Source organism: Dama dama, chromosome 8, assembly GCF_033118175.1.
Source record: "Dama dama isolate Ldn47 chromosome 8, ASM3311817v1, whole genome shotgun sequence".
Classification (NCBI taxonomy): Eukaryota; Metazoa; Chordata; class Mammalia; order Artiodactyla; family Cervidae; genus Dama; species Dama dama.
The window spans coordinates 31,875,325-31,898,777 of NC_083688.1; the positions used below are offsets into that span (position 1 = coordinate 31,875,325).

Genomic DNA, 23,453 nt, shown 5'->3' on the forward strand with positions numbered 1-23,453 from the left:
GACTGTTTCTTTTCTTTTTCACAACTATATTTAGATGTGGTCAATATATTCTAAACTTAAAATCAACATTCATGCCCTTTTCCTTTATAATTCTTACTTGTTGAAGGGAGGTGTACTCTTTTAATTCAGAAACAGTTTTCAGATTAATTTTGGAAGCTTCAGGTTTCTGGAAAAAGTCATTCAGTTTTTATATTATATAGATTGATTCATACTTATTAATAAGGCAAGAATTAGAAGCCTGTAAATAACTATTTTGTATGCTCCCCAGTACTTTAAAATTGTAAATCTTCTGTTCGTTTTCTTCTTTTCCTGAATATTTAGTATAACCACATTTAAAATATGTAAGAATTCAGATGTTAGGCAAGTGCAGTCAAATTATTTCTTAGATTTTTCACCTCATTCAAGTGAACCTCCAGGTAAATTGTTTCCCAGTATTGAAGCACAGAGACTCATCAGTGAATGCTGGCGGCTACATTTTAAAGTTGTTGTCAAGAGTGTCACAAGTAAATGCTGTATGTGGATTTTATATCTGTAGTCTCTAACTTGGTTCATGTCTCCCTATATATTATTTTACTCTTTTTACTTAATGAAGTAGTTGAAATGAAAATGTAAGAATTGCCTCTCTGTTTACCCATTACTGCTGCAGGTTTGGAAGTAGCACACAAAAGTCAGGACTTGCTCTGTTTACAGAAGGGTATAAAGATTACAAAATGCAGATCTTCTAGGTTTCAATTTTTAAAAAAATAGGGAATCATATAATATAGTTGAAAGATAAATAATAATGCAGGAATCTATCATACCTTGGTGCTGTTAGTTTTCATGTTTTTAATGTCCTTTATTTCTCATCGCATGTGATAAGATGGTTGGGGCAAACTCAGAAAATACATATCTTCTATTTTTAAAATTTTTCTGTTTTTTTTTTTTTTTTAGTTTTTTACACACACATGTCACATACATGTGTATTATACTAGGCCGCGTGTGTGTATGTATACATATATACTTGTCTAACAGGTATGACCCTCTTGTGGGGATATTGATCCATTTGGTAGAGCAGGTGGTTGCTCTGTTGAGGTAAAACAGAACAGTTCCTGTTTGTGGGCGCTTAAATCAGCCATGACTACTCTAACGAATGGAGCACTGGTCAGGGTGTTTGGGATTCCAGCTTTTATTTGTGACTCCATTATTGCCTTTATAGCTTCAGTCAGGGTAGTTTCTGTGCCTTGGTGTCCTCACCTATAAAACATGGGTGATGCCTGCTGCTTTTCTATTTCTTCAGAGTATAGTGGGGATTAATGAGCCAAAACGCAGGGTCTATCATGTGGTTTGTACACCATGATTCTTCACGACACTGTGAAGGTGTGGGTCTAAGACGGTAAGCAGGTCTGCTTTCAGAGGTGCCTTCTCATATGGCCGTGTTGGTCCCATTAGGGTTCTGGGGTGAAGCCGCAGGTGTAGGCACACCGCTTGCCCGTTACTGTCCAGTAGACCTTTCTGCACTGATGGAAATGCTCTGTAACAGTGTGGGCACTCAGTAGCCACTGGGCATCTCTTATTATTCAGCACTTGAGATGGATCTGTTGCTACTGAGGAAATACATTTTAAAATATATTTTAATTAATTTAAATAGTCACATACGCCAGATGCTTACTGCATTGGAGAGGTGGTTGGTACAGTTTGGATATAGTAGGGAAGGCAGGTTTATTTGGTGACTGACATCAGGAATGACTTTGGGTAGAGGATACGAAGGCAACTGTAGGACAGTTGCAAGAGTTGATTTCATTTAAGGTGTAACAGACCGGGAGCTATTTCTAAACATCATTATTCCTTCTGTTCTGGACTGTGGGTCATCAGACTTAATTATTTTCTGTACTTTTTGGTTTCTGTTTTATCTTGTGATCATTGCTGTTGACCTGATTAGCCTCTCCATTTCCTAACTGATCTCCTTTTCTGATTACTTTTCATACCACACAGCCCAAGAGTTTTCAAAATATACAGTTCTGGTCAAGTGACTTATTTGCTTAAAACCCTTCCCGGTAACTTAATGTTTTTAAAATAGAAGTCAGACTTAAGAACCTGGTTTGTAGGACCTCAGGTGGTCCAGCTTTCCTCATCTCTCCAGCTCTGTCTCTCTGGTCCCTCCTCTCCCCCTTCTTCAACTTTTTTTGCACTAGCCTTTCTAAATTTTTATTTCCTTAAGATGTGCAAAGCTATTTTGCCTCCTAACCATCACATATGCTTTTGCTTTGTGTGGTATATTCTTCCTTTGGGTTTCATCTTAGGCATGGTTTGTTTTTGGCTGGCTTTCGCGAGTCCTCTGTATGTCTATGGTGCTTCCTCCCGGTCATAAATGGAGGTGGTAGTGTACCTGCTTCTTACTGTCTTCTCGTTAGGTTGAGTGCTCTGTGTTCCAGGGATCACGCCTGCTCTCCCAGGCCCCCTGAGCGCCTGATGTAGTCTGTTGTTCAGTCACTAAGTCGTGTCCAACTGCGACACCATGGACTGTGGCATGCCAGGTAGTCTGTACCCACATTTATTTGTAGAGTGAATTTGTAAGTCTTTGAATGCATAAAGGGTTTCCCTTGTGGCTCATCTGGTAAAGAATCCTCTTGCAGTGTGGGAGACCTGGGTTCGATCCCTGGGTTGAAAAGTTCTGGAGAAGGGAAAGGCTACCCATTCCAGTATTCTGGCCTGGAGAATTTCATGGACTGTATAGTCCATAGGGGCGCAAAGCGTCGGACATGACTGAACAACTTTTACTTTTACTTTTCTGAGTGCTTAAAGGGCTTCCCTGGTGGCTCAGATGGTAAAGAATCTACGTGCAATGCAGGAGACCTGGCTTCAATCCCGGGGTTGGGAAGATCCCCTGGAGAAGGGAATGGCGACTCACTCCAGTATTCTTGCTTGGAATATCCCATGGAGAGCCTGGTGGGCTACAGTCCCATGGGGTTGCAAAGAGCCGGACATGACTGAGCGACTAACACTTGCACTTTTCTGAATCCATAAAATGAAGATATATTTTTTCATCTCTTGGTTAAAGGGACTGACAAGATGAAAATAGGAATTGCCTCCCTCTGCTCCCAACTTCATTGTGACTCTGAAGTGTAAATCCAAGTTTCCGTAAGCTGCACCTTATCTCGGATGGTAGAACTGGTTCCTGGTATTCATCGGCATGAACGAACGGTGTGGGCTCCCTGGGCAGAAATGTTGGTGTCTTGCCCATTGGGCATTCCTGTTCCCTCTTGTGGGATCAAGGCCACCCAAAGTGATTCCTCTAGCCTTGACATTTTTTAAGGTCTATTTTTCTTTCTGCCAATGTTCTATATATATATTGTTTTTCTAGAGTTAAGTATTAACAGGTGAGAATTGATGAATTTTGTTTCTGTGCTTTCCTCCATATCTGAGGTAGAGCATGGAGATGGGGTCGTGGAGACTTTGTAGGGTTCTTACAAAGAACCTTTGTAGGGTTCTTACAAAGAACCTTTGTAGGGTTCTTTGTAGTTTCTTTTTTCGCCTAAAGTTCATTTTCCGTTTAAGCCATTAATATCTCAGACTCTGAAATCTGAGTTGATAGGCATGCTTCCTTTTTTTTCTCTGCTTACCATGTATTTTGCTCTTGATATATCTTGTCTCAAAGTAACCAGAACTAGACTTTTTCCATCTCTAGAAGAGCAGTAGAGACGAGAAAGGGCAAAAACTGTTCTTTTATCCTTCCTTCTTTGGCACTTGGTGCTTTGGCTAATTGAAGTTGTAGATAAGTAGTGTCCTTTTGCCTATTCTAAATTTCTAAATGCCATTCGTTAGCTCTAGAAGAGACATTTGGAATCTTCTTCATTATGTCAAAGCTAAAGGCTTCTTTCTACTTAGATGCCTTCTTTTCCTGGATTTCCAGTGGAATGCGTGTTAGATTTTTCTCTTACACTCTTCTCCATTGCACCCTTGACATCTTCGTCTCCCCAGTAGTTTTATCTGCTACTGGTACTCTAGTAGGTGAGAACAGACACTTATGTTAGTGGTTGCAGAACATGTCTTCATAGCTCAGTGCCCCCAAGATTCTATGAATATCTAGGATAGGGGCTAGAAATATGACTAGAGGAAGTCATGAAAGATTTTCTAGAGGATGTAGCACTTCAACTGAATTTGAAGAAAAAGGATAAGAGGGTGGACTTTTCAGAAAGAGGATGATGGTTGCTAAGGTACTAGGCACTTTTTTCACTTCTAGGAGCTTATACAAGACTGGAATGAAGGGAGGGAGGATGGTGAGATAAGAGGACAGAGAAGGTGGGCAGAGGCAGTGAAAGCCCTTCTGTGCTAAAGAGTTCACATATTAAGTTGAAAACTTTCACCTCCACACTGGGAAGGAATCCAATTGAAAAGGTCTGTTCAATAATCAAGGGGAGAAGTAATGAGAAGGATCAAATATTAACTTTTATTTTGTATTGCATTTGTCACAGTTTCCAGAGCAATATTATAAAATAATAGTGATATACTTGGCATACTTGCTTTATTCTCATTTTAGAAAAAGTATTGGCTGTTGGTTTACAAGTCAATATTGAGTTTGTATAAAAATAATGATCTTATCATACAGATGGCCAACAGAGACATGAAAAAATACTCAGAATCTCTAATTATTAGAGAAATGCAAGTCAAACTATAATAAGGTACCACCTCACACCAGTCAGAATAGTCACCATAAAAAAAGTCTATAAGTAGTGAATGCTGGAGAGGGTGTGGAGGAAACACTGTTGATGGGAATGTAAATTGGTACAGCTACTATGGAAAGCTATATGGAAACTCCTTAAAAAACTAAAACTAGAGCTGCCATATGATCCAGGAATCCCACTGCTGGGAATATATCTGGAGAAAACTTTAACTGAAAAGATGCATGCATACTAGTGTTCATAAAAGAACTATTTACAGTAGGTAAGACATGGCAGAAACCTAAATGTCTGTCAACAGAGGAATGGATAAAGAAGAGGTAGGATATGTATATAATGAAATATTAAGAGCTGGAATATTAATGGAATATTACTCCAAAATAGAATGATACAATGCCATTTGCAGCAACATGGATGGACTTAGAGATTATCTTCAGTTCAGTTCAGTCACTCAGTCGTGTCCAACTCTTTGTGACCCCATGGACTGCAGCACGCCAGGCCTCCCTGCCCATCATCAACTCTCAGAGTTTACTCAAACTCATGTCCATAGAGTCAGTGATGCCATCCAACCATCTCATCCTCTGTCATCCCCTTCTCCCACCTTTGATCTATCCCAGCACCAGTATCTTTTCAAATGAGTTAGTTCTTCACATCAGGTGGCCAAAGTATTGGAGTTTCAGTTTCAGCATCAGTCTTTCCAATGAACACCCAGGACTGACCTCCTTTAGGATGGACTGGTTGGATCTCCTTGCAGTCCAAGGGACTCTCAAGAGTCTTCTCCAACACCACAGTGCAAAAGCATCAATTCTTCAGCACTCAGCTTTCTTTATAGTCCAACTCTCACATCCATACATGACTACTGGAAAACTGTAGCCTTGACTAGATGGACCTTTGTTGACAAAGTAATGTCTCTGCTTTTTAATAATATGCTGTCTAGGTTGGTGATAGCTTTTCCAGGAAGCAAGTGTCTTTTAATTTCATGGCTGCAGTCACCATCTGCAGTGATTTTGGAGCCCCCCAAAATAAAGTCAGCCACTGTTTCCATTGTTTCCCCATTTGCCATGAACTGTTGGGACCAGATGCCATGATCTTAGTTTTCTGAATGTTGAGTTTTAAGCCAACTTTTTCACTTTCCTCTTTCACTTTCATCAAGAGGTTCTTTAGTTCTTCTTCAGTTTCTGCCATAAGAGTGGTGTCATCTGCATATCTGAGGTCATTGATATTTCTCCCAGCAATCTTGATTCTGGGTTGTGCTTCCTCCAGCCCAGCGTTTCTCATGAAGTACTCTGCATATAAGTTAAATAAACAGGGTGACCATATACAGCCTTGATGTACTCCTTTCCTGATTTGGAACCAGATATTGTTCCATGTCCAGTTCTAATTATTGCTTCCTTCTCCAGAGCCAGGTCAGGTGGTCTGGTATTCCCATCTCTTGAAGAATTTTCCACAATTTGTCATGATCCTCACACTCAAAGGCTTTGGCATAGTCAATAAAGCAGAAATAGATGTGTTTCTGGAACTCTCTTGCTTTTTTGATGATCCAGCAGATGTTGGCAATTTGATCCCTGGTTCCTCTGCCTTTTCTAAATCCAGCTTGAACATTTGGAAGTTCACAGTTCACATATTACTGAAGCCTGGCTTGGAGAATTTTGAGCATTACTTTACTAGCGTGTGAGATGAGTTCAATTGTGCGGTAGTTTGAGCATTCTTTGGGATTGCCTTTCTTTGGGATTGGAATGAAAATTGACCTTTTCCAGTCCTGTGGCTGCTGCTGAGTTTTCCCATTTTGCTGGCATATTGAGTGCAGCACTTTCACAGCATCATCTTTTAGTATTTGAAATAGCTCAACTGGAATTCAGTCACCTCCACTAGCTTTGTAGTGATGCTTCCTAAGGCCCACTTGACTGCACATTCCAGGATGTTTGGCTCTAGGTGAGTGATCATGCCTTCGTGATTATCTGGGTCATGAAGGTTTTTTTTTGTGTAGTTCTTCTGTGTATTCTTGCCACCTCTTCTTAATATCTTCTGCTTCTGTTAGGTCCATACCTTTTCTCTCGTTTATTGTCCCCGTCTTTGCATGAAATGTTCCCTTGGTATCTGATTTTCTTGAAGAGATCTCTCAGTTCAGTTCAGTTCAGTCGCTCAGTCATGTCCGACTCTTTGCAACCCCATAAATCGCAGCATGCCAGGCCTCTCTGTCCATCACCAACTCCCGGAGTTTATTCAAACCCATGTCTATCGAATCAGTGATGCCATCTAGCCATCTCATCCTCTGTCATCCCCTTCTCCTCCTGCCCCCAATCCCTCCCAGCATCAGGGTCTCTTCCAATGAGTCAACTCTTCTCATGAGGTGGCCAAAGTATTGGAGTTTCAGCTTCAGCATCAGTCCTTCCAATGAACACCCAGGACTGATCTCCTTTAGGATGGACTGATTGGATCTCCTTGCAGTCCAAGGGACTCTCAAGAGTCTTCTCCAACACCACAGTTCAAAAGCATCAATTTTTTGACACTCAGCTTTCTTTATAGTTCAACTCTCACATCCATACATGATCACTGGAAAAACCATAGCCTTGACCAGACGGACCTTTGTTGACAAAGTAGTGTCTCTGCTTTCTAATATGCTGTCTAGGTTGGTCATAACTTTCCTTCCAAGGAGTAAGCATCTTTTAATTTCATGGCTGCAGTCACCATCTGCAGTGATTTTGGAGCCCCCAAAAATAAAGTCTGACACTGTTTCCACTGTCTCCCCATCTATTTCCCATGAAGTAATGGGACCAGATGCCATGATCTTAGTTTTCTGACTGTTGAACTTTAAGCCAGCTTTTTCACACTCCTCTTTTACTTTCATCAAGAGGAGACTAGAGAAGAGATCTCTAGTCTTTCCTATTCTGTTGTTTTCTCTATTTCTTTGCACTGATCACTGAGGAAGGCTCTTATCTCTCCTTGTTATTCTTGGAAACTGCATTCAAATGGGTATATCTGTTTTTTTTTCCTTTGCCTTTAGCTTCTCTTCTATTCACAGCTATTTGTAAGGCCTCCTCAGACAACCATTTGGTCTTTTTGCATTTCTTTTCCTTGGGGATGGTCTTGATCCCTGCCTCCTGTACAATGTCAGGAACCTCTGTCCATAGTTCTTCAGGCACTCTGTCTATCATCTAATCCCTTGAATCTATTTCTCACTTCCACTGTATAATCGTAAGGGATTTGATTTAGTTTACACCTGAATGGTGTAGTGGTTTTCCCTACTTTCTTTAAGTCTGAATTTGGCAATAAGGAGTTCATGATCTGAGCCACAGTCAGCTCCGGGTCTTGTTTTTGCTGACTGTATAGAGCTTCTCCATCTTTGGCTGCAAAGAATAAAATCATTCTGATATTGGTACTATCATACTGTGCTATTTATCTTAGATTATCATATCAGAGGTAATCACATCAGAGATTATCATACTGAGTAAATCTGAAGGAAAAAGACAAATACCATATGATATCACTTACATGTGGAATCTAAAATATGATACAAATGAACTTATTTACAAAACAGAAACAGACTCACAGACATAGAAAACAAACTTATGGTTATCAAAGGGGAAAGGGGGAAAGAGAGGAATAAACTAGGAGTTTGGGATTAGCAGATACAAACCACTATATAAAATAGGTAAACAACAAGGCCCTATTGTGTAGCACAGGGAACTGTATCAATATCCTGTAGTTAACCATAGCGTAAAAGAATTTGAAAAAGAATATATATGTGTGTGTGTATATATTTATACATGTATGTGTGTATAACTGAATCACTGTGCTATATACCAGAAACTAGCACATTGTAAGTCACCTACCCTTCAATTTTGAAAAAAGAAGATCTTCCTTCTGGGTATTTTACAATTTTTAAACAAGACTGGATTTTATTTTATTAAGTGATTTTTGAGGTGATGTTACACTTTTTGCCTGTTGATGTTATTAACACGTTTAAAAATATTACTCCATCTTGCATTCTTGGGATGAACTTAGTGTATTGTGTTAATCTTTAAACTAATACTTCGCATTAGTTTCTTAGGATTTATTTAAGACTTTTGCATCTATAGGTATACATTGGAATAATTTGTTGTTTTAACTTCCATTTTTTTACCCTCAGATTTTGATGTTAAAATCATACTTACAGTTCTTAAAAATAACCAGGATGCTTTCCACCTTCTCTGTTGTTGGGTACAGGAGTAAAGTATCTAACTGAAATAATTCCCACCCTACTTCCTCTTTCCCATCCCCTGTCCTTTTCCCCCAACCTGACATAACATTATTTATTTTTATCTCTTTCATACTATATATTTGGAGATAGCTCTCAATTTGGTTACTAGTAGTTATCACTCTGAAATTCTAATGTATTAACAGTAGAATATAGGTACTAAAGAGAAGATGGACTTTTTGTTATCCTTTTAACTTATCCTGAAATTGTCCTTGTGAACTATAAAACAAAGTTACCTATCTTGTAGTTAAATCTGAGGCCATATAGTATACACTTCTTACTTTATCTTTTATTTTGATTTAATTTTAATAATCTGTTTCTTTGCTTTTTTCTTGCAAGTCACATTTGCTTAGAATACTTTTTAATGCACTTTGAGCTCTTGCTCTGCAAACGTTGGCATTTTTTAAATGCCTGTTGCATTTGAGTATAGTATTCATTTGCTTAGCTCGGAATTTACTGTGCTTTGCATGAGACATTTACCCCTTGAGGGCTAAAATAAGAGTCTGTTACCCAGGAGGGAAAATTCATTCTGTTTTTAGCTTCATATCTGAAAATAAATTTCGTATCTTCTGTGTTTCTTTGTTGCTCAAAAATGTGTTGGTAACTATTCAAAACCTCATTGGCTACCCTTTCCCACAGCCTTCTATTTGTCTCAGAGTGAACCTAAAACAGAATTATTCCAGTCACATCAGAACTATATTGAGTGTTTGGAGCATATCATATGCTTTTTCTTTTTTTTTTTAAACAGAAATACAGAGTTCAGGATTTGGTACTTGGTCTGCTATTAACAGAGTTTTCTTTGCAAGGATGTAGAATTCTTAGTTAGAATATAGTATATAGGCCGTTGGACTTACTATTCCACTACTCTTGTTAATTTTGAAAATATTCATCTTCTATAGCAGAGATAATTTATATTTTATAGCTGTTTAGAATCATGTTGCCCTTTTGAATTTCTCTGCTTTTTCTTGTTTCACCACAAATTAAGTGACTTGAAAAATTAAAATCTATGTGTTTGCAGTTTCATAGTTATTCATAAAGGATTTCATCGTGGATCATCTTGGTATCCTGTCATATGTGATAGGTTTAGTATTAGTAAAAATGCTTTCTTTCATGTGTTATTTGGGATAGTGATTTCTGTGTGCAAGTACAAGTTTAAATTTGCCTATCTCTCCTTCTCCCCTTGTACTAGTGGTCAAGTTCATCTCGGGCACAGCTGTAGGTGCGTGTCATTTGTCATTCTTTTTTTTTTTTTTTAATTTTTTATTGGAATATAGTTGATATAAAATGTTCTGTTATAACATTTATTGTTAGCTTCTGATGTACAACAAAGTAAATCAAATAAGCACATACATATTTGTTGTTGTTCAGTTGCTAAGTCATGTCTGACTCTTTGCTACCTCATGAAGTGTAGCCCACCAGGCTCCTCTGTCCTTCACTAAATTTCAGAGTTTGCTCAAAACGTATACATATAACCACTCCTTTTTAGAGTGTTTTCCCATATAGATCACTACAGAATGTTGGGAAGAGTTCCCTGTGTTATACCGTAGGTCCTTATTAGTTGTTCTATCATTCTTGAGGGGCAGGACATTGAAGGCCTATACTGTATTCTGAGCTCTGCCTTTGGGGTAGAACTGAAATGTTAAAACATACTCCAATGGGTACTTTCTTTTTATTAGCCTTAGTGATGAAAAAGAATCCTAGTGAGGAAAAGAATGTTCAGTCATGTAATTTATACTTTTTATCTTTACAACGTACCTTTCATCTTTTTTTATCCTTGTGTTGTATCCTATGGGTGTGTGCTCAGTCACTAGGTCGTGTCCAACTCTGTGTGACTCCATGGACTATAGCCCGCCAGGCTCCTCTGTCCACGGGCCTTTCCAGGCAAGGATACTAGAGTGGGTTGCCATTTCCTCGTCCAGGGGGTCTTCCCATCCCAGGATTTGAACCTGCATCTCCTGTGTCTTCTGTGTCTCCTGCATTGGCAGGCGGATTCTTTATCACTGAGCCACCTGGGAAGCATATAGGGCAACATAAATCTGCACGTATTTTAATGTTGCTAAAAAACCAGGCTTCTGTCCTTCCCTTTAGTGCACATCCATATTGTCATATCTGTGCATGCTTGAAGTATGTCATAAAATTGGGGAAAATGAAGAGGCCAGTACTTGGAATATAACTTATATTCCCAAATCTTCATTTTGTTTCTGTCTCCCCCAAAATGCCAATCTGATAATATTAATAACAAACAATTATTGAGCTCTTACTGTCTGCCATGCACTGTCTTACGTGCTCTTGATACATTAATTCACTTGGTCCTTACATATATTAATCCTACAAAGTGGGTTGTATTCCCATTTTACAGATGAGAAAAGAGGCATAGGAGATTAAATACCTCTGAAGTCATACAGCTATTGAGTGGCAGAGGTGGAATCTAAATTCAGGCTGTCTGACTGTGTAGCCCCAGCTCCCAGCTGTCCTGCTCTATTGATGCCTCCCTCCTGCTGACAGATGTTCATGGAGCTCTTCAGGGTTTCTCGAGTCCTTGGGAGACAGTCCACCTCTTCAGCTCCTTCCTTTTCGTTTCATTTTACATTTCCAGAACACTGCATTCTTTCTCTTCTCTTCTTCTTTTCTTCTTTCTTGCTCTTCTCTTTATATTTTTTGGTGTTTCTCATTTTCCATACTAGCTCATGTCAAGGCCTTCACACAAGCTTTTCTCTCTCCTGGGAGATTCTTATTCTACTTCTGTACCCCTTTTATTGTTTGTCCTTTTGTGTCTGAGCAGCTTTACCAGGCTTTAAAGTTCTTCCTGTTTTCTTTCGTTGGCTTTTGCCCCACTGAGCTCTGTGAAGCCCTTTTATCTCTTTGGTTCTTTAGTGACCAAGAGAACTTAGAAGTACTTGAGTGCATGACTGTTTGCCAAACTTACCACAAGAAGATGTTTGTATCTTTTCCCCTAGGTGTACAGAATTGCCTCTTGGTGTCCAGAAAGGACTTGGAAACAGTCCCCCCATGGATACCAAAATCTGGTGCTCAGGTCCCTTAAATAACGTGGCATGGTATTTGCATATAACTTACACATGTGCCTGCCTGTGCGTGTCAAGTTGCCTCAGTCGTGTCCAGCTCTTTGTGACGCCATAGCTTGTAGCCCACTAGGGGCTCCTCTGTTCATGGGGTCATCCTGGCAAGAACACTGGAGTGGGTTGCCATTTCCTACCCTAGGGATCTTCCTGACCCAGGGCTTGAACCCAGGTCTTCTATATCTCCTGCATTGGCAGTCAGATTCTTTACCACTAGTGCCACCATGCACTTCCTTCAATATGCTTTAAATCACCTCTAAATTACTTATAATACTTAATACAATGTAATGCTGTGTAAATAGTTGCTAGTATATGACAAATTCGTTTTGTTTCTGGAACTTGCTGAAAAAAAAAAAAAAAATTTTTTTTTTAAATGTTTTTGATCCACTCACTGTTAGTTGAATCCATGGATATGGAACCTGTGGAAATGGAGGGCAGGCTGCATGCACATATACTCAGTCTATGTGTGTTAAATAAATAAATGATGATTACTAGTTGTGATATATATACATTATGTATATTAATACATATACACATTTTTATGTTGAATCTATTAACCTCGGTCAGTTACAGGTCAGTAACAATGACCCTCCAACATTTCTCATTAATTTTTCTGTAGTAAAGATTTTAAACTAGATTTTTGAAGAGAAATTTAAAATCTTCAGTCATACCTTCCAAACTGTGAAATATACTTAAATATATATTTATATATTTAAAGTTATTTAAAATCAGCACTAAAGAAATAGAGCAGGAATATAGCAGAGGAAAAAAACTGGTAAAATTTGCCAGTGTACTGTGTTGTGAAGAAACAGAAAAAAAAAGTTGGAATCAGAAAGATACTTCCCTGGTTCAGTTTAGTTCAGTTTAGTCGCTCAGTCGTGTCCGACTCTGCAACCCCATGAACTGCAGCATGCCAGGCCTCCCTGTCCATCACCAACTCCCAGAGTCTACCCAAACCTGTGTCCATTGAGTTGGTGATGCCATCCAACCATCTCATCCTCTGTTGTCCCCTTCTCCTCCTGCCCTCATTCTTTCCTAGCATCAGGGTCTTTTCCAATGAGTCAGCTCTTCGCATCAGGTGGACAAAGTATTGGAGTTTCAGCTTCAAAATCAGTCCTACCAAAGAACACCCAGGACTGATCTCCTTTAGGATGGACTGGTTGGATCTCCTTGCAGTCCAAGGGACTCTCAAGTGACTATATAAAATGTTTTACTTAATCAGTTTTTATGATGTAGTATTGATAAATATGTTATCTATATGTAGTCATTTGCCATTCACTGAATCATAAAGAGCTTTCTTTGATAGGAAGAGAACTGAACTGTCAAAAATGGTGCATATGAAAGTTGTTAATATACCGTCATGTACTACATGTAAATTCAGCAGTGAAGATGTGGATGTTTTCCTATATTCTGAAAATAGTTTTAATTATATTGGTGTTGCATTGACCCATAGTTTAGCCAGTAGCCATTTATGTTTTTCTGTTTTCACAGAACATACTGTCTTTGTCTCTAATGACTATTCTTTATGCATTATTTGTGGCTTTCATTTGCTCAGTCATATCTGACTCTTTGCAACCCCATGGACTGCAGCACTCCAGGCTTCCCTGTCCTTCACCATCTCCTGGAATTTGCTTAAACTTATGTCCGTATCATCCTCTGTCACCCCCTTTTCCTCTTGCCTTCAGTCTTTACCAGCATCAGGGTCTTTTCCAGTGAGTTGGCTCTTCGCATCAGGTGGCCAAAGTGTTGGAGCTTCAGCATCAGTCCTTGCAATGAATTCAGAGTTGACTTCCTTTAGGATTGCCTGGTTTCAACTTGCAGTCCAAGGGACTCTCAAGAGTCTTCTCCAGCACCACAGTTCAAAAGCATCAATTCTTTGGAGTTCTGTCTTCTTTATGGTCCATCTCTCCCATCTGGACGTGACTACTGGAAAAACCATAGCTTTAACTGTACAGACCTTTGTCAGCAAAGTGACGTCTTGGCTTTTTATTTTTTATTTTTTTATTTTTCGTCTTTGGTTTTTAATGCACTGTCTAGGTTGGTGATAGCTTTTCTTCCAAGGAGCAAGCATCTTTTAATTTCATGTCTGCAGTCATCGTCTGCAGTGATTTTGGCCCCCAAGAAAATAATGTCTGCCACTGTTTCCATTGTTTCCCCATCTGTTTGCCCTGAAGTGATGGGACCGGATGCCATGATCTTCATTTTTTGAATGTTGAGTTTTAAGCCAGCTTTTTCACTCTCCTCTTTCACCTTCATCACGAGGCTCTTTAGTTCCTCTTCACTTCTGCCATGAGGGTGGTGTCATTTGCATATCTGAGGTTACTGATATTTCTCCTGACAACCTTGATTCCAGCTTGTGCTTCATCCACCCTGGCATTTCACATGATGTACTCTGCATATAAATTAAGTAAGCAGAGTGACAGTGTACAGCCTTGACGTACTCCTTTCCCAATTTGGAACCAGCCCGTTGTTTCACATCTGGTTCTAACTATTGCTTCTTGACCTGCATACAGTTTTCAATTTTCTATGTTCTATTTGGCTCAGACACATAAGCATATAGTAAGTAGGCTCTTCAACCCTGTTAGAAAGCTTTCTTCCATTAATTCCATCCATTTCAACAACCGCATTGCTTATTCCCCGTACAAGCCCTTCACATTCATCTTCCAAATGCTAGTTTCTAGTCCTGAGTTTGAGTTCATTTTATTTGTTACTGTATGTTTCTTTTTTTAACCTCCCGTAAAATCTATCTCACATTTCACTTCATTATTTGTGTCTTGATTAATACTTTTTAGTTTTATACTTATCTATTGAAAGAGTATTTGTCCTCAGAAGGATTACAGGCAAAGACAATGTTTTCTGAGTATTATGTATCCCTCCCAAATAATCTGTTTTAAGGTTAAGGTTTTAGATTAAAGTATGTCAGAAAATAAAGAATATGCTGTATTTAAGAACATTTAGGAAAAAAATTGTTCTATAAGCTCCCTTGGTAACCCAGTCTAATAGCAAGTTATTGATACTTATTCTGCATCCATGATATTGCAGTAAATCTAAAGCAAACATAAAACACTTCTTCCTTATATAGTGATGGGGAATAATTGATTTGTCATGTCTTCAGTGGATAATTGATCACCTCAATAGTCCCTTGTGGCTTTTCCCCCATGTATCACCTATTTTTTAAAAAAAAAAAGAATAAATCTAATTATATTTTAAACTGATTTTGGACATAAATATGTAAGCAAAGTATTCATTCAAATATATCATTACGGGGAAAAAGTTTTATGCCTTTCTTGTGCCCACATAATAAAGGAGAAATGTTACATATGCTCTGTCTTCTCTTGCTATGGTTTTTGAAGGTGTCACATAAAAACTTGTGTCTAATTCCAAATTTCAGTGGTCCATGGCAAAGCAGTATTACGACAGGATTTAATAGACTGCATGTCCCATGATGCAGGACTAAGGGTTAACTGATTGTCTCAGTAGCATTTTTAATGTGCCATTCTCCAGTTCGTTAGCAATGCAGGAAGGCTAAGGGTTTAGCAAATTGTGTATAAGCAGAAGCCATACATAATCCAGGTAGAGAAATCACATGTTTAAAAACCATATGAGGTAGTAAGCTTTGTGTAGTAAGGACTCTAAATGACTAGAATCTTGCTAGTCATTTTATGAAGCAGTTTTTTTAAGATTGTAAAAGCATCTTTCTTGTTCAGAGACCACTGTTTATTTTTTATTTAAAGCCTTTGTAAGCTGATTTGGTTCTTTGGAAAGTACTTTCATTTAACATTTTTAAATGTTGTCATGGTGCTCTTTAGTTTGTATTTGTGTGAAATAATTATGCTGTAGTTACTGTGCATTAAAGTACACTTGATTGGGCTCTTAAATTTCATTTCCTTGGAGAAATCTACATTTGTCTTTGATAAAAAGTCCTTATGTGTGCACTGATTGATTTTTTTTTTTTTTTTTGGATGCATATAGTGTGACTTTTTTTTGTTTATTTTTGCATCTGGGGATATAAGATCTAGCATATTGATTCCTTCCTTTTTGATTGTCATACTTACAAAGTATGTATTTGAGGAGATTGTGTATTTGGTATGGGGGAAAACAGATAATAAAATTGAGAAATGTCAAGTATAGTGGATGAGATCAGTTCCCTTTTGAAAGAAAATGACCTTATCTGCTTTGAGAGTGAAAGTGAAAGTCGCTCAGTCCTGTCCAACTCTTTGCAACCCCATGGACTATACGGTCCATGAAATTCTCTAGGCCAGAATCCTGGAGTGGGTAGCCTTTTCCTTCTCCAGGGGATCTTCCCAACCCAGGGATTGAACCCAGGTCTCCCAAATTGCAGGCAGATTCTTTACCAGCTGAGCCACAAGGGAAGCCCCCACTCCTGCTTTAAATGTATAATTGGGAGGACCCAATTTCCAGTGCAGTAACTGGTGTCATTTTTTTGTAATCAGAAAGCTGAAATATAAATGACTGTATTATACTTTGGTTTGAGAAAAACTATTTCCAGAAGAAAGACGCACGCTATAGGACTTGGGCATGTAAGGGAATCTGAGAATACACATTGTCCAGAGTTTACGTAGCACTTTCCCAAGGAGAAAGAATGACTAAACCTGATAGTTGTGAAAAGCAGTCATTAGAGAAACATTTGCTGTGGTTCATTTCTTTTCCCACTTTGCCATCAAAACAGCTTTCTCTTAAGATCGTTAATGACCTTGGCTCTAAACCCAGTAGGTGCTCATATCTCTCATCTCTGTGCTCTCAGATTTGACACCTTCTTCCTTCCTCTTCCTCTTAATGTTTCCTTGTTTCCATCCAGATCTTTTCCTGCACATTTGATACAAGTTTAAAAGCTCGTATTATACCAAGTTTATAATTTTATATCCTGTTTAACACATTGCATTTTTTTATATGAACAATAATGACCGTTGTATGGATATCTTGTAATCTAAAAACAAGAGAAGATTTCAAAAGACATGTTCAGTTTAGAAAACTTTTCTGCCATGATATAATACATTAAAATCATTTTGAAACGATATGTAAAGAATTGGAATAGTAGACAAAGTGCTGTGATTTTATCAGTGTAGTTATGATTGAAAGACTAATCATGGGCAATAGGGAATATTGTTAGAAAGAATGGAAGGAAAGCGAGACCTTTGTCAAGTCAGTGGAAGCTTTCTCTCAGGGAAATAACAGCCGTGCCACATGTCTGAAGTCTCTTCCATTGTGATGTTCTGTGACTCTCGAATTAGTGCATGCTGGGAAGTCTGCGTCAACATACTTTCTGAACTACATCAGTTTATTCTGTGATGGCTGTAATTATTATAGATTGTAGTGCACATATATATTAAAAGTTAATTTTAAAATACCCTGTTTACTACTTTTAAATTGTCATGTGGCATAGTTTTCCTTCTAGTGAATCTAAATACCTATCTTGTGAAATTATCTAATTTCTGTATTTGTTTATATAGACTACAGAGCCTGTAACAGCTACAGTAAGTGATTTTTATTTGCATTTGAAAGCATGTAATCAGCCCATAGTGATTAATGATAATGAAGCTATATTTTAAAATATGAATTTGAATACCAGTACCGAGTTGTGAAAAAAATTCATGTTTAAGTAACAATATATTTGGTTAAGAATAGTCCCTGTAATGGTCTGGTGTTAAATTTCACATCTTTTTCTATTTTTCAGCAGCTTGTAGTACTTGATTCTTATGCCTTATGTGAATTCTTGAGTCATTTATTTTCAAAAAATTGTGTCTTATTAGGGAAGTTGAAAAAATTGTTCTACTAGTGTTTCATTTAGTTAAAAATCAGACCACACATTTTATTTACTTAAACCCATCTGTACTTATTTTACCAGCAACATATTTGGTCTGCGGCCTGTGGATTATGCAGACAGTAAAAATATGAAATCGCTGTTGCTGCTGCCGGAGAAGAAGGAATCATCATCAACCAGCCATTGCTCAGTAGTGAGTATGGATGTAGCCTTGGGACATTTATGTGTTTTATTGAAATCGGTTATAAAATGAAGAAAATGGCAAAATTTCCAGTCAGTGAACTGCTTTCATTCACCAGTTATTGAGCACTTTCTGTGTAGTAGCTATTGTGATTTCAAAGACATAATCAGAATAAATCAACAAATACTTATTGTTTTCCCCCCTCCATATTTTAGGTAGCATTCATACAGTAATAAATATGACTGATAGAACTCTTATTCTCAAGAAGTATACTTTCTAATGAGAGCTAGGAAAGAAACAGACTGTGAATATATAAACTAATATAAGTAAAATAATTTTGGAAACTTACAAATGAGTTCTTTGAAGAAGACTTTATAGAATGTAATAGACTGGAGGTTGTGGGCTTCCAGAAAGGTACCATTTTACCTGGGTCATCGAGGAGGGCGTTTAAAGAACTGATATTTGGTCTGAAACCTGATGTCGATGGAGCACCCAGGTGAATATCTGGAGGACAAGTGTCCTAGCAGAGGGAACAGCGAGTGTGTAGGTCCCTCAGTGGGTGACCTTGGTGTGTTTGAAGGTTAGAGAGAAAGTCATTATTGCTGGTGACTAGGGCATGTCTCAGAGTAATGGGGAAACCACTGAAAGAATTTAAAGGAAGGAATGGTATAATCTGATTTATGCTTTAGAAAGTTCACTCTGGCAGCTTCTAATCAAAAGACGGGGTGGTGGCAAGAGCGGGGCAGCAGGGAGATTACCTGGACTGTTTCTTGGTAAAGAAGAGAGAGAGACCATGATGACCTGGACTAAGGGAACAGCAGCGGAAGTTGTGAGAAGTAATGAGATTGGTATGTTTTTTTGAGTTACTGCCAACAGAACCTTTGAATAGATTATGGGTGAAGTGTGGAGAAAGAGCAGAATTAATATGACTTAGGCTTCACTGTTTTCTCAGATGGTAAAGAATCTACCTGCAATGTGGGAGACCCAGGTTTGATCCCTAGGCCAGGAAGATCCCCTGGAGTAGGAAATGGCAACACACTCCAGTATTCTTCCATGGACAGAGGAGCCTGGTGGGTTACAGTCCATAGGATTGCAAAGAGTCGAACACCACTGAGCGACTAACACTTCCACTTTGTACTTTAGCAATGGAGTAGATGTGGGTGCCATTTGCTGCCTTGTGGGAAGAATGCTATTCCTTAGGAACCTATAGTTTAGTGGGGAATATGGATGTAAAAAGAATTATTACACACTGCAGTGAATTTGTAATAGATAGCATACAAATATATAGTAGAGTCTTAAAGAAAGAAGCTGATTTTAGGAGGGATCAGAAGAGAAGGTAACATAATGTCTACGTAAGCCTTTAAAGGTACAAGTTTTAGCAAGATATCTAATACTGTGTTATATTGGCTACAAATAACAGAAAACATTCATTCAAATGCTTAAAGAGTGTATTCTCTTATATAATCTCGATATACGACAGCTCTTGTTATAATTTGGCTTAGCAGTTGCAAAGCTTGCACCAAAGATCTAAATTCTTTTCTGTTCTTCTGCTTCACCATCTTCAGTGTGGTGGTTATGTCCTCACTATTCTCCCTCCTGGTGATTGTAGAATGATTGCCACAATTCCAGATACAACAGTGTCTAGCTCCTAACGCTAAAACCTTTCCCAGAAGCCTTCCAATGGACTTCCTCTTACATCTTATTGGTCAGAACTGGTCACATAATTGTTTTTGACATACATTGTGGTTGCAGATAGGGTCAATCCTTGAAGAGTGGTTATCTGAACAGAATTAGGACTCTATTAATAGTCTAGGAGGAGTGAGGAATGGATTTTCATTGCCCACTGCAATCAGGTACATGAAGCAGAAATAGCAGCCTGGATCTAAGGAACAGCTGCTCAGAGACAAGGAGACATAAAGGGCTTTAGAAATTTGAGAAACTAGAATGTAGTGTGAGAGGAGCATGAGGTACATTAAAGAGGAAGTGGAGGTAAAGACCTGGGTTGGGATCAGGGGGTGAAAGACCTTGACTGTCTGTGGAGGAGTGGAGACTTCATTCCCCAGTCAGTGAGGCACCCTCAATGTGTCTCAGTGGAACGGGACTCTAAGGGATAGTGAAGGCGGGCTGGGGCTGAAGACTGGTGAGGAGGCTGTTGTTGTGTGTCCATGTGAAATGGAGAGGATTGGAACTACAAGTGATGTTGGGGGTGGGGGTGTGAAGTGAAGACGAGAGGCTTTAAAGAGAGAGGAGTGATGGACTCAGTGTATCTTAACAACTGCTCAGATGGGGGAAAATGAAATCTAGAAATGTTCAGAGAAGGCTTCTTGCCCAGTAGGGGCAGCAGAGTAGTGATTGACCTGATTGTTTAAGATGAGGAGGTAACTGAAGGTGTTTATAATTTGAGGTGGTCGTTTCTTGGGCTCCAGAATCACTGCAAACGGTGACTGCAGCCATGAAATTAAAAGACACTTGCTTCTTGGAAGAAAAGCTATGACAAACCTAGACAATGTATTAAAAAGCAGAGACATCACTTTACTGACAAAAGTCCATCTCGTCAAAGCTATAGTTTTTCCAGTAGTCATGTACAGATGTGAATGTTGGACCATAGAGAAGGCTGAGCACCGAAGAATGGATGCTTTTGAAGTGTGGTGCTGGAGAAGACTCTTGAGAGTCTTTGAGACAACAAGGAGAACAAACCAGTCAGTCTACAGTCTGCAGTCCATGGAGTCACCAAGAGTGGGACATGACTGAGCGACTGAACTGAAACTGAAAGGAAGTCAACCCTGAATATTCACTGAAAGGACTGAAGCTGATGCTGCAATACTTTGGCCACCTGATGCAAAGAGCCAACTCGTTGGAAAAGACCCTGATGCTGAGAAAGATTGAGGACAAGAGGAGAAGGGAGCAACAGAGGATAAGATAGTTGGGTGGTGTCATCAACACAGTAGACATGAGTTTGTGCAAACTCCAGGAGACCGTGAAGGACAGAGAAGCCTGGCATGCTGCAGCCAGTGCATGGGGTCGCAAAGAGTCAGACATGACTGAGCAGCTGAATAACAGTAGATGCTATCGCAGGCTGGTTACCCTTATTCTTTGAAAACTCTTCATCTCCTGCTCCAGGCATCAGCCTTGTAAGTGTGCCCTATCTGTAGACCTGAAAGAGAACCTAGAAATCAGCAGCTTAATTTCCTTGTTTTATAAATGAGGAAACTGATATGTAGTGTGATTTGCTCAGGGTTAGCCAACCATCAGAGAAGGCAATGGCACCCCACTCCAGTATTCTTGCCTGGAAAATCCCATGGACGGAGGAGCCTGGTGGACTGCAGTCCATGGGGTCGCTAAGAGTCGGACATGACTGAGCGACTTCACTTTCGTTTTTCACTTTCCTGCGTTGGAGAAGGAAATGGCAACCCACTCCAGTGTTCTTGCCTGGAGAATCCCAGGGATGGGGGAGCCTGGTGGGCTGCCGTCTGTGGGGCTGCACAGAGTCGGACACGGCTGAAGTGACTTAGCAGCAGCAGCCGACCATAGGAAAAAAAACAACAACACATTTTTCCCCCCAAATAGATCAATTAGAAGTTGACTGAATTCAGAATATTAAGAAAATTTTAGGTCAATATTCATTCGGTCCTACTGTACTTAACTATAAATTGATCCTTACTCTATTCATTTGGACTTGGATTCTGCTGGCAGAACATAATGTAACTGAGTTGTCATTTGCCAATATTTCTTTTATGTAAAAAGCTGAAAAAGGATTATTTTAGTTGTGTCAAAAATAAAGATTAACTGTTAATGGTATTACTGGAATCTGAGCATGGCAATCTTCCTCTTAATTTAGCTGTCCAATTACTCTTGTGTTTTTGTTAAATGTAAGAAACCTGTACTTTCTGCATGTCCACTACCCGTGAGTGAATATTGTTATTTACTCTCTTAATGGTAGGTACTTGGCTAAGGAAATGATCATGAATGGTAACAATTCCTTAAGTTGAAAGAGTTGTTTCTTTGTGTATACTTACTAAAGACAAGATCTGGGATCTGCTTTGCCAAACACCATCAGACTCCTTTTCACTCATCTCTTTCAGCCACACAGGCTGACTCGCTGTTTCTTGAATCCCCCAGACATGTTCCCGTTTCAGGTCCTTGGTGCTAGCAGTTTTCTCCACCAGGAACAAACGTAGGGAGCCAGATGTACACATGGCATGCTTCCTCACTCCCTCTGGCTCTTGTTGTAGTTTTTTAAACTCTGTTTTTGATAAACTCATTAATTTTGATAAATTCAGAGTAACTAATTTTTCCAAGAAAAAGTTTCATATCAAATTATTCCTTAGATAAGTTTATTTAATGTCAACGTACATAGTATCTAAACTCTCTAAAAACAGAATATTGAACCTTTGGAATATTTTCCAAACAGCTTTTGAATCTCCTCATTCTGAGCCCTCTGCTTACTCAAATCAAATGCCTCCCCACTCCCACCTCCTGCCCCAAATCAGACATGTGACTTTGACAGCTCTTTGCTTGATTTTGTTTATTTATTAGCTTTCCTTAATTATGAGAAATTAGTGCCAGTTTCTATTTTTTATTCAAACTTAGAAACTAGATAGAAAAATGCTTGACCCACTTTGGTGCTTTCCTGAGGTTGATGGAAGTAGTATCATATGCTATATTTACAACTGATATCTTTTCACTTTTTATTTTGTGTAGAGAACTCATTTAGCTGAAATGGAGTTATAAAAATTGAACAGTAATGTGTTCCATTTAGAACTACTTGATGATGCTCATTTGTAAACTGACAAGAATATTTGAAATGCTGTTTTTTAATATGATTAAAATGTAGTAATTGATTGATAAAGTAGACTGAACTATTTTCATGCTATGGAGTGTTTACAGTGTTTAGGTTAAACATGGTTACCTCGTCTTATAACTGAGTGAGTAGGAAAGACAAATGGACAGAAATGTGATGTCAGCATGTGTGTGGTGTGTGCGCTGCATGTCCAGTAAAACCTCTATAGCTTGAACCTTCAAGAAGAGTAGTTCAGGAAGCTGAAATTTTAAGTGCTGAATATTGTCATTAGAAAAACTTTATAGAAGTGTTTTTTAAAATGTCATGAATACATACTGACTTAATACATAGTAGAATCCTATTTAATGCATTTTGAGTGAATGAATTATTGAGATCAGTCTGTTTAGAGATGTAGCCAGCAATTTACATGTAATATTGTAGGGCATCACACCAGATAAATTGCCATTATTCAGATATGTGAAGTGAATATTTAAATATAAATTTCCTCCAATCTAGTTGCTGAACTATACTGGTAATTGTACCTGCAGTGTTCACTCATGTTCTGCGGAACTTCTGAGAACCCAGAGGTCCAGAATACCTAGACACTCATACATGTAGGCGGGCCCTTTGTGTTGTATTTGAAAATTATTGTGTCTTTCCTTTTATCTTGTAATACAGTAGTGCTCATTTACCCTTTCTTTCTTATCTGCTGGGTCATTGCTTTTCTTCATCAGGTAGCTT

At 38.7% G+C, this 23,453-nt stretch overlaps 1 protein-coding gene across 3 annotated transcripts in view; it reads left to right on the forward strand.

Moving 5' to 3' along the window:
• BARD1 (BRCA1 associated RING domain 1) overlaps window positions 1-23,453 on the forward strand; it is an 84,493-nt gene that overhangs the window by 45,506 nt on the left and 15,534 nt on the right. For all 3 annotated transcript variants that reach the window (XM_061148812.1, XM_061148813.1, XM_061148814.1), the window contains one exon: window positions 17,836-17,944. In XM_061148812.1, the coding sequence (XP_061004795.1) occupies window positions 17,836-17,944 (109 nt within the window). The remainder of the gene's footprint in view (window positions 1-17,835; window positions 17,945-23,453) is intronic.